This window comes from Microcebus murinus, chromosome 9 (genome assembly GCF_040939455.1).
Source record: "Microcebus murinus isolate Inina chromosome 9, M.murinus_Inina_mat1.0, whole genome shotgun sequence".
In the NCBI taxonomy this organism is placed as follows: domain Eukaryota; kingdom Metazoa; phylum Chordata; class Mammalia; order Primates; family Cheirogaleidae; genus Microcebus; species Microcebus murinus.
In genome coordinates, this window is record NC_134112.1 from 98,049,103 (window position 1) to 98,060,744 (window position 11,642).

Consider the following 11,642-nt stretch of genomic DNA (forward strand, 5'->3'; position numbering starts at 1 on the left):
CTGCCTTTCAGATCACTGGCCCCATTGTTTCCCTTACACTTAGGTGGCCCCCTCCTTGGCCCCTATCCCCCACCTGAGTATACCTGGGGACTTCTTCCCAGGCAACTGCTCCAGCTAGGTGGGATGTGTCTCCTTACCCCTCCATGTGGAGACCATCTCTAAGACCTGTTTCCAGATGCCACTGGCATCTCCTCTCCAACCCTTTCTCTGTTCTCTGGGGCGAGCTCCTCATTGACCTCCGGCACCAGGTCCTGCCCAGCCAAGGTCTCCTGGGCCTGTTGTATGTAGAGGGCTCTAAAGACAGCTCGGTGTGTCCTTCACCTTCCAATCTCCTGTGGCTGCAGAAGCCAGGGAACCTGAGGGAGGAGAAGGCTCTTGGCAAGCAGTGCAGGGCTCTAGGCTCCAGAGATGACCGCCCCCTACCACTGCGAATTCCCCCCACTGTTCATCCCTCCAAGTCTGACTCCAAACCAACTTCCTACTCGATCCTTTCTCCCTCCCCACAAAGTAGGCAATACTGACCCCGAGGAGTCCTCTCAGTCAGTACTAGGGGCCTGGAGAGGCTCCTTCTGAGTGTCTGTGGTCTCCTGAAACCCTCCAGGGAATAGATTCCGGGTCCTCCGGGCTCCCCACTGCTGTCTGGGGCTGGAGGCAGGACTGGAGCCTAATGACAAAAGCCATCAGCTGAGCAGTGCTGTGTTGCCCGCGTCCACCCAGGGTCTGCCCCCTGTGTACCCCACCCTCCTCACCGTCACTTGACCAGGATGGCTTCTCCTCATCAGGCGAGAGTGGCTGCGAGGGGATGGACCAGGGCCTGGACAGGGAGGTGGCTGAAGCACCCCCCCACAGCTCCTGCTGCTGCTGCTGATGAAGCTGATGGAAAGGAAGAGGAATGAGGGGCCCCTCCCACCCTGAGGGCAAGGGGACTGGGTGCAGGGGGCTCTGAAACCTCTTCCCGCAGCTCTGTTAGGTACTTCCTTAGGCCCTCTCCCCAGGCTCCATTCTGTCCCCCTGCGTCCCCTCCACAGTTCTCCTGTCCATGCCCACCACTCACCTGGTGCAGGTAGATGGCGTGGAGACTCATCTCGGCAGAAGCAAGCTCTGGGAGCTGGGCCAGCTTCTGGCCCCCAGTAACCCCTGGGGACACACAGCTAGACACAGGGTGCAGTAGGTCAAAAGACATGCCCTGCCATCTATTCCCACCCCATAGGGCAGGCCTGGCTGGATTTCCCTTTCCGGACCCCCCCTCAGCAGGCCAGTTTCCTCCTAGAAGATTAGCCACCCCCACTCCCCTGCATCCCACCTGGGGTCCTGGGCGATTCGGGAAATGGAGGCAAGGAGGCTGGCTGTGGCGGCAGCTGGGCAGGGGGATGTGGGGCTCAGGTCCCTTGGGGGCAGGAGCGGGTGCCCCAAGAGGTTGGCCAGGAAGGCCTCTGGCTGTGAGCAAGAGAAGAGGGAAAGATGAAGAGGGCGCTGGAAGAGAGGGAGGGGAGAGGAAGAAGAGGTCTAACGAAGGCCAGAAAGCAGGCCAGGGTGGGCCAGCAGGGTGGGTCCTACCAAAGGTGAGGCTGCAGGGCAAGGGAGAAGGGAGAGCTGGGGTGGGGAGGGCAGAGGGTAGGCCAGGCTCAGGACTCACCAGAGGTGACGTGCAACTACTGAGTGCTCCTGGAGTGGGGGGGCTGCCAGCTGAGGTGGCGCCCCAGGCGGCTGCATCTTGTTGTACCCGGCCCCGGAGGTGCCCGAGGAACTTAGAGCTGTGGCCTGGGGGGCGCCACAGCGGGTGTGCCAGGGAGAACCGCATCAAAGACAGCTCAGTCTTCCCATCCTCTGCCCGCTGAGACAGCGAGGCCTCCGTCTGTCCCGCCGAGAGCCACTGCGAGCAAAGACAGTCTCTCAGGCGCTGCAGACAGTAAGCCTTATGGGGGTAGACAGGACAGGAGACACTGCCCCATTTTCCACGTGAAGAAAACGGAGGCCAAGACGGGGACTTGCTCAAGATCACCCGAAAGTACAGCAGCAGAGCAGGACCTGGGTCTAGGCCCAGCTCGGCTTTGCCCACCTGTGCAGACCAGATCCCCAAAGTGGGCCTGGGCCTTGGTCCAGAAGCCCGTTCTTATCAGCCCCACCCACTGACCAGCCCCATTTCTCACCCCCCCCCCCCCGTCATCTCTGCTCCCATCGCTGATGCTCCTATGTGCCAGCAACACCGTTAAGGGCTCTACAGACATCCTCTCGTGTCACCCTCACAAGCCCACGCCTTGGCCACTGCCATCGTCTTCATTCGACAGGCAAGGACACTAGAGAGCAGGAAGTGAAGTTACTTGCTCAAGGTCCCAGGTGGCAAGTGATGGAGCTGGGGCTGGAACCCAGGTCAGCTTCAGGTGAGACAAGCAAACTCCTACCCAGCACGACCCAACTGGACGAGGGCAGGGCTCTAACCTGAGGGTGGCCGTGGCGCTTCACATCCATAAGGGCAAAGGAACAGATGTCCCCAACCCCGGCCACATCCACGGTAAAATGATGAAAGAAGTCAATGATCTCCAGGGCACGAGGACGGAACCAGAAAACCAGAAAGAGCGGTGTGAGGAGAGGGGACAGGAGCTCCTCCAGCAGGGAGACCTGGGGAAGCAGAGGCGGCTGAGCAGGCGTTGCTGAGAGGCCCCACGGACACTCGCCAGGGCGGGAAGCCTCCAAAAAGTCACTGTCTAGGCTCCCGGCACAGCCCATTTGTCCCATGCCCTCTCCCAGGCAGAGCACCAGGCTGCACGGCCTCCCCAGCCCCCGCCTGGGGCGGCGACCCTCACCGCTCGGTACTGCAACAGCTGCGCCATCTGCCGGTAGACGCTGGCCCTGCCGCCAGGGCCGGGCTCCTCGGGGAGGTAGTGCATGTGGGCCAGGGCCGCCTGCAGCAGAAGCTGCGGGGTGCGAGCTTGGCACTGCTCCTCAGGCACGAAAGACCTGGAGGGCGGGATGGGGGCCGAGGGGGAGTGACCTGCGGTGAGGAGGGCATGCGGTGGCATGAAGGCCTGGGGGCGCCGGCGGTGGGAGGGGTAAGCATTTGCCGGGCGGAGGCGGGCCGGAGGAGCCCGACTTGGCCGCGGATCAGGGAAAGGGAACACACCACCACCCCGGGGCGTCTGCCGTCGCACCTGGCCACGGTGGCCGTGACCCCGAGCGCGGTCATGGCGGTGAGCACGTGCTCCACGGCGAGCACGTCCTCGTCGTAGACTGTGAGGACGAGCAGCGTGGCGAAGAGCGCGCCGGCGAAGAAGACCAGCTGGCGGGCCAGCAGCGCGCGCAGGGGCGCGGGGGGCTCGGCGGCGCGCAGGAAGGCGGTGGCGGGGCGGTAGGCGCGGGCCAGGCGCGCGCGCAGCTCGTGCGGCAGCTCGTTGAAGTGGCGCAGCTGCAGGCGCGCCAGGCGGGACCAGCGGCGAACCCCGAGCGCGTCCGGCTCGCGCCGCAGCAGCTCCACGTGGCTGTAGAACACGTGCAGCACCTGCCAGGCCAGCACCAGCGGGCTCAGCGCCAGGTTCAGGGCGGCCAACAGTAGCACTGTGCGTCCCCAGCGCGCGGCCAGGGCGCCGCGCTGGTCGCTGCGCTTGTAGGCGTCGGGCAGCTCCCAGCCCCCGCGGAAGAGCGAAAAAGGACCGCGGAAGAGCAGCAGGTCGACGTTGAGTGCCATGCCGCGGCTGAAGAAGGCAGCACTGCCTCCCCAGGGCAGCGGGCAGCGGGCCGGCAGCAGGCCCTTGTTGGCCAGCGCCACCTGGTAGTTGGTGTAGCGCAGGATGCGGTGGTGGACATCCAGCTCGGTCAGCGGCCGCGGCTGCACGCACAGCCCCCCGCTCCGCTGCAGCGCCAGGAGGCGGGACTGCACCTCTGCCCAGGGCACCGAGCTGAGCTCCTCCTGAGGAGAGGGGAACTGGTGAGCCCCAGTGACCCCACTGCTCCCCACTGCGATGCCCGAGCCACACCCCCAAATGGGCTGCCTAGAAACAAGCAGAACTTCACCGTGACCAAGCTACATCCCCCCCCCCGCCTCTCCCCACCTTTCGCTTTCTGCCCTCCCTTAACCCTGTCCCTAACAAGGCCATGTCCTACTTCCTTTCATCCTTTCTGAATTGCTCTGTTCCTCATCATCCCTGCCATTCATGAGGCCATTAGTCATGTGCTTCCTGGTGACGCTTTGTTGGTAAACTTTCCAGGTATTGCACCTGGCTTCTTAGCTACGTAAGAGTAGGTTTATCTGAGGCCCCCTCAATTGTACACAAAAGCAGAGTGGCTGGCAGGTCATGGGGCACTCTCTCCTTCCAGTTTGTAGCACGCCCTCCAGCTCTGCCCCGGAACCTCACCACCGTTTTGCCTGGGCATGCTTTGAGACCCCCAGCACCACCCTACTCCAGGACATCTTGCCAGATTAGCCCTCCCAAGACCCTGGCAGTGCCCACGTCTGGGCATGGGGTGCTGTTAGATCTCTTTTGGGGATCTTCAAACTTCGTCTTAGCCTGGTTTCACCCAGCTTCCCCAGTCTAGGTTAGTGCAGTCCCTCCCCACCAGCCTCGGCAGTTCAGAGGATGAACTGGAAGGGATGGGAGAGGGGAGAGAAGGTCAGCAGCCACACTCCCGCTCCCTCCTCGCTGCTTTATGGGCCTCCTGACACCTGCTCTGTGCCTGGTGCTCCCTTCCTCATGGGCCTTCTAGAACCTCTCCCCTTCCTGTGCAGGAGGGCTGTGCAGAAAGCCCTGGACTTCCAAGGGGAAGCAAGGGAGGCATGCAGCAGAAGGGAGCCTTTGAGCTGAGCCTTAAAGAACTTAGGTGCAGAGGCAAGATGAGGAGAAAAGGGCAGAATGTGGCCAGGCGACAGTAATAAGGCCAATGCAGTTGTTTTTGTTTTTGTTTTTAGACAGAGTCTTGCTCAGTTGCCCTGACTAAAGTGCCTTGGCCTCAGCCTAGCTCACAGCAACCTCAAACTCCTGGGCTCAAGCGATCCTCCTGCCTCAGCCTCCCAAGTAGCTGGGACTACAGGCATGAGCCACCATGCCCGGCTAATGTTTTCTATATATTTTTAGTTGGCAAATTACTTTTTTTCTATTTTTAGTAGAGACGGGGTCTCACTCTTGCTCAGGCTGGTTTCAAACTCCTGACGTTGAGCAATCCTCCTGCCTAGTCAGCCTCCCAGAGTGCTAGGATTACGGGCGTGAGCCAGTGCACCCGGCCCCAGTGCAGTGGCTTACTGCAGCACTGGGGGGGGGTCACCTGATGGGAGCCTTGAAGGCTCAGTTTAGGTGGATGGGTTCGTCTCCTTGCTGCAGCCTACAGATGCTCACAGCTTTTCCCTACCTTCCTGCACTGGCCTCCTGGGGCTTGGAATGCCCTCCTCTCCCCTCCTGTCCTATCCTGTCCTTCCAAGCCCAACCCAAATTCCTCCTGCTCTGGAAAGCCAGATGACCGCCCTCCCTCTAAATACTCATTGTTTTTTAGCACAAACAAGTGACTATAAGTCATCTCATATGAGCCATCTAAATAAACTAAGCTCCACTAGGGTAAGGAGCATGCTTTCTAAGTGGTGGTACCCCGCCTTCTAACATATTCTGGGCCTAGGGCAGGTGTCAGTAAGGCCTTGCTCTTTCTGCCCTCTTTCCAGTAGGCCCTTCCATCTGCACAGCCCCACTCCTCTGCCCACCCTGGGATGGCACCCTCCACGGACATGCCCACCCAGCTTACCGGGGGGATGTGCAGGGCCTCCCTGTAAAACACCTGGATGTCCCAGTAGCTGAAAAGGCTGCAGACTGAGCGAAGCAGCTGGACCAGCCAGAAGCCCACAGCCAGGACCAGGAGGAAGACCAGCAGGGGGCTGGAGCGGATCCTGTGTGGGGTTGGGAACAGTAGTGGGGGAAAAAGATGAGAGCCCGAGAGACGGACACCAGAGCAAGGAAAACAGCCGTGGGGAGAGGACCCAGCTAGACCAGCACTTCTCTAAGCAGTCCAGTAAGGGAGGCCCCTGAAGAGGCCCACAAGTCGAAGCTTGGCTGCAAAGTCGAAACTTTTGTCTTTATCATTTGTTTGTTTGTTTTAGAGTCTCTGTCACCCAGACTGGAATGCAGTGGCCCAGTCATAGCTCATTGCAGCCTCAAACTCCTGGGCTCAAGTGATCCTCCTTCCTCAGCCTCCCCAGTAGCTGGGACTACAGGCAACAGTGCCACCACACCCAACTAAAAAACTTTTTTCAAATAATACAAATGCTTTCTGCTGTTTTCAATCTTAGTCTCTTATGAGTGTACAGTGGAATTTGCAGAGGTTACAAGACATGTGAAGATGTCACCTCACACTGACAGTCAATGGAATGTGCACTTGGGCAGTCTTAGGTTTTAAAGATGTTTTCAAGCTGGGTGTGGCTGCTCACGCCTGTAATCCTAGCACTCTGGGAGGCCGAGGCAGGAGGATCGCTTAAGCTCAGGAGTTTGAGACCAGCTTAAGCAAGAGCAGGACCCCATCTCTACTAACTAAAAATGGAAAAATTAACCAAGTATCCTGGCAAGCCTGTAGTCCCAGCTACTCGGGAGGCTGAGGCAGGAGGATCACTTGAGCCCAGGAGTTGGAAGTTTCAGTGAGCTATCATAATGCCACTGCATTCTACCCAGGGTGACAGAGCAAGACTCTGTCTCAAAAACAGGAAACTAAACCCCCTCCTCAGTTCCCCCCTTAAAAAATTTAAAATTGTTTTCAGCTTTCTTTTCTTTTCTTTTCTTTATTTTATTTTATTTTTTTTTTTGAGACAGTGTCTTACTCTGTTGCCCAGGCTAGAGTGCCGTGGTGTCAGTCTAGCTTACAGCAACCTCAAACTCCTGGGCTCAAGCAATCCTCCTGCCTCAGTCTCCCAAGTAGCTGGGACTACAGGCATTCGCCACCATGCCCAGCTAATTTTTCTATATATTTTTCAGTTGGCCAATTAATTTCTTTCTTTCTTTCTTTTTTTTTTTGAGACAGAGTCTTGCTTTGTTGCCCAGGCTAGATTGAGTGCCATGGCGTCAGCCTAGCTCACAGCAACCTCAAACTCCTGGGCTCAAGCAATCCTCCTGCCTCAGCCTCCTGAGTAGCTGGGACTACAGGCATGAGCCACCATGCCCGGCTAATTTTTTTTTCTATATATATTAGTTGGCCAATTAATTTATTTCTATTTATAGTAGAGACAGGGTATCGCTCTTGCTCAGGCTGGTTTCGAACTCCTAACCTTGAGCAATCCGCCCGCCTAGGCCTCCCAGAGTGCTAGGATTACAGGTGTTAGCCACCGCACCTGGCCTTAATGAATTTATTTCTATTTTTAGTAGAGATGGGGTCTCACTCTTGCTCAGGCTGGGTTTTTTTGAACTCCTGACCTTGAGCAATCCACCCGCCTCGGCCTCCCAGAAAGCTGGGATTATAGGCGTAAACCTGGGCTTTCAGCTTTAATTTCTAATAAGATATAACAGATAGTCATGGATTGATATGATTCTTATAAACAAAAACTCTTTGGGGTTCTCAATCAATTTTAAGCAAATTAAAAAACATACTTCATACACCTTAAATGAAATACAATTTAAAGTATACTAAGTCAGCCAGGCGAGGTGGCTCATGCCTGTAATCCTAGCACTCTGGGAGGCCAAGGCGGGAGGATCGCTTAAGGTCAGGAGTTCGAGACCAGCCCGAGCAAGAGTGAGACTCTGCCTCTACTAAAAATAGAAAGAAAGTAATTGGCCAACTGAAAATATATAGAAAAAATTAGCCGGGCATGGTGGCACATGCCTGTAGTCCTAGCCACTCGGGAGGCTGAGGCAGGAGGATCGCTTGAGCCCAGGAGTTTGAGGCAGCTGTGAGCTAGGCTGATGCCACAGCACTCTAGCCTGGGCAACAGAGTGAGACTCTGTCTCAAAAATATATAAATAAATAAATAAAGTATACTAAGTGTATTTTTGGTCCTGAGGCCAAAAACTTTGAGAACTACTGGTCTAGACTATGGGATAAGGGAAGCTCCTGTCTGCTCCTCTCCCCCCCTCATGAGCCCCACCCCTGGGGACCCCACCAGGCTGTCACTCACCGCTCAGCACACTGGGCTGAGGGTAGGATGGCGTCCAACAAAGTCACTTTGTTGTGGAATGGCCGAGGTCTGGTATGGTTATTTGGTTGGTTGGCGAAGAGAACGTTGTAATCCACACAGCGAAGGAGGAAGGTTGTGAAGACGACAATGAAAATGAATTGTCTAGCGGGGAGGGTGCAAGGATGCAGAGGTCATCAGGCCTGAGGGCCAGGCGGGCCTGCCCTAGCCCCCCCCCCCAGCCTCCCACCCCACCCCTGGGCTGCCCGGGAAAGTGGAGGACGGGAGCAGCAGGTGTCACTAAGGAAGCAGGCGACAGGAGGGGCCGCAGGGGCCGGGACGAGCAGCTCACCCCAGCTGGAAGACGTCCTCCAGCAGGATGCAGGCAAAGCCGTTCCGCTGGTGGTAGCTGTAGATGTGGCAGCGTGTCAAGGAACACGCCTGAGACATGATGGGCCTTCCTGAGGCCGCCGCCCCTCATCCCCAGCAAGTCTTCCCAACCACGACACCCTCAGAGAGCCTCCCTGGCAAGAACGCTGCCAGCTCCAAGGGGGCCCTTGCGTGCCACCTCTGCAGGCCGAGCGCAAAGGATATCTTGGTGAAGAAGCTGTCCAGGTTCTGGATGTGATGCCAGGAGCCTGGGCACAGGGGGAGAGTGTGGGGCCGTGGCGCTCTCGCCTGCCTGATCTTTTCCCCACACCCTCAGCCCGCTGCCCGCCCTGGGGCAAGCCCTGGAGCTCCAAGGCCCCCAGCCCCACGCGCCACTCACACTCACCCCGGAGCCCTTCAGGCACGTGAAGCAGGGGTTGCTGCTCCTCCCCGTGGAGGGGGGAGTCTTGGGACCCCTCAGGGTCACAGTCCTCCAGCCGCTCATAATCCTGTTCGGGGATCAGAGGACCCATCCGCAGCCCAGGAGGGTCCTGGAGGCATCGGCGTGACGGAGGGGGAGTCACCGAGGCCAGGGGTGGGGTGGTATGGGACCCCCACGAGGGGGAAGCGGAGGTGGGTGTCATTGTGGGCCGTGCCCGTGTTGGGGTGGCTGGGGCAGGGAGGGCACTGTGGCAAGGCTGAGAAGCCCCTGTCCCCTGCGGCACTGAGCAGGGGGGGCCCGTGGGGGGAGGGAAAGAGGAGGAGGGGGAGCTTCTTGCATGAGGGGCAGGAGACAGAGAGAAGATGGAGATCCTCCCTCCCCCGGGGCCCCGATGAGGAGGAGGAGGAGGCGGTGGCATGGGGAGGAGGGGCACAGGTCCCGGCCCCAGGTCTCCCCACCGCCCCAGCCGCCCCCGGCCTCCCCCCCAGCCCATTCGGCTCACCATCAGGCCTCGGCGTCTCCGGAAAGGGTGGACAGATGGGAGCTGTTGCTGTCTCCACACAGGTCTGTGGAGCTGAGCAGGGACTTCAACAAGGACAATGACAACAACAGCACTAGGTGACTCAGTTCAGGCAGGCATCAGGCATCCCAGCCCTCAGTCACCTGTCTGATCACTCACACCCCTTCTAGGGCAACCTGGGGCCAAACCACTCAGGGCGCAGCCTACGTGCCTGGGAGGGGCATTGGTTTAAGAGGCAGGCACTGAAGAGGAGACGCCTATTGCCTGTTGTCACACCTCAAATGGGCGGAAGATAAAGAGCTGCTCAGGGCTGGGATGTTAAATCTTCCTAAAATCTCAGTCCTCTTCCCTCCACACACCCATACAATAATGCTTTAAGACCAAAATAGGGCGGGGAGTGGATGGGTATATACATACATAATGAGTGTGATGCACACCACCTGGGGAATGGACACGCTTGAAGCTCTGACTTGAGGGGGGCAAGGAGTCATGGGCAATATATGTAACCTTAGCAACATTTGTACCCCCATAATATGATGAAATTTAAAAAAAAAAAGACCAAAATAGAAAAGAAAAAAAGAGGCAGCATGTTTTGTTGGTCTGAGGGTGCTAAGGAAGGGAATAGGGGAGCCTGCCTGAACATTGCAGCCAAGTTGGGGAAACTGAGGAGAGGAGGAAGTGAAGATAGAAACGGCAGTCACTTGGGTTTGAGAAGCAGTTTAGGGGGCTTAAAGTAGAAAAGTGGGGTTCCTTGGGAGTTTCACTCTGTTTACTTCCTTACACCCTTCAGCCCTGACACCCTCTCCAAGTCCTGATCCAGTTTCTGGGACACCCCCTGAGAAGAATCAGGGCCGAACAGGCAGAGGAGGGAAGCCTGTGGCCCAGGATTTGGAAGGATAATTTGGGTACCCAAGCAGTAGTTGAGTAAGTTGAGCTCTGTGTTGTCGCTTCAACAAGGAGGAGGTGGCCCAGGCAGCTGGTCTGGTGGCTTGGCCAACGCCATTCTTGAGGCCCTGAATCACCAGGCTTCCTCCTGAAGCCCATTCCTGAGATGCTGAATCAGCCACCAGGTGTCAGGGCCTCCAGGACTTAGGCCCAAGAGCTGATGTGGGGGCCAGCATCCATGAAATGGAGAGAGGAACACAATGCTTCCTGGATCATTTGCTGGAAGAATGTGGAGGCAATCATCATGGAAGTACCCATAAAACCTGAGTCCAGATGTGCCTGTTTTTCTCTTTCTGTGCCTCTTTTCTGGTTGGGGCATTGTCACAGTAGCTCAGGACTTGCATAACTTTATTCTTGAGCAGGAGGCAGAGCTATGAAAACAAGACCCAGCCCTTTTAGAGGTGGAAAAATGGAATCCTACATTGGTAGAGGGGCCCCGAAATCCCCATAATCTTTCTGAGACATCTGTCAAAATGAATAACATGGTGGCTGGGCTAGGTGGCTCACACCTGTAATCCCAGCACTTTGGGAGCCCAAGGCAAGAGAATCACTTGAGGCCAGGAGTTCAACACCAGGCTGGGCAACCTATAGAGACCCTGTCTCTACAAATTAAAAATTAGCTAGGCATGGTGACACACACCTATAGTCCCAGTTACTCGAAAGGCTGAGGCAGGAAGATCATTTGAGCCCAGAAGTTGGAGGCTACAGTGAGCAATGATTGTACCACTGCACCCCAGCCTGTGGTGGGCAAGACAGAACAGGACCCTGTCTCAAAAAAAAAAAAAAAAAAAAAAAAAAGATGGATTATGTGGGGTGTTGTCTTGTCTCTGTCCGTTCTTACTCACATAGTATCACTCAATATCAAGGATATTCCACCATATTCACATTAGGACCCCTCCCCAGCCCAACCTCAAACTAATCCCGACACATTTTCCTGCCCAGTTCCAACCTAGATTCATCCATTGTCAGCCTCCATTGTCAGCCTCCCTACCACCACCTCCGACTCAAAGTCAATTTATTTTACACTTTCCCTGCGAAGCATTTGGAGGTGAATGAGGCAGAGCTACCACAAGATGTCACAGCCCAGTGGGGAGGGAGGTGTGTAAACAATTACACGGAAGAAATAACAGAGGTGCTGTAGGCAAGTCATTCTGACCTGGTGAGGAAGGCATCTGCCTCACCCCTGCCAGGGAGAGATCTGAGATCGCGCCTTGATAAACTACAGGGCCTTCATACCAGTAGTACTCAATAGTTGAGGAACAGAACAAGAGTATCAGAATCACCAGGGGATTTTTTAC

At 56.6% G+C, this 11,642-nt stretch overlaps 1 protein-coding gene across 1 annotated transcript; it reads right to left on the reverse strand.

The window, feature by feature from the left end:
• Positions 1 to 520: 520 nt before the first annotated feature.
• ATG9B (autophagy related 9B) lies at positions 521 to 9,492 on the reverse strand. The gene is made up of 13 exons (XM_020289663.2): positions 8,844 to 9,492; positions 8,663 to 8,706; positions 8,421 to 8,485; positions 8,072 to 8,233; positions 5,722 to 5,863; positions 3,150 to 3,904; positions 2,805 to 2,958; positions 2,440 to 2,619; positions 1,637 to 1,873; positions 1,304 to 1,437; positions 1,055 to 1,151; positions 750 to 873; positions 521 to 664 (listed from the first exon to the last, which is right to left on the reverse strand). The coding sequence occupies exons 1-13, from the start codon at positions 9,382 to 9,384 to the stop codon at positions 537 to 539; spliced, it is 2,763 nt and encodes a 920-aa protein (XP_020145252.2). The 5' UTR covers positions 9,385 to 9,492; the 3' UTR covers positions 521 to 536.
• Between the last annotated feature and the right edge of the window lie 2,150 nt (positions 9,493 to 11,642).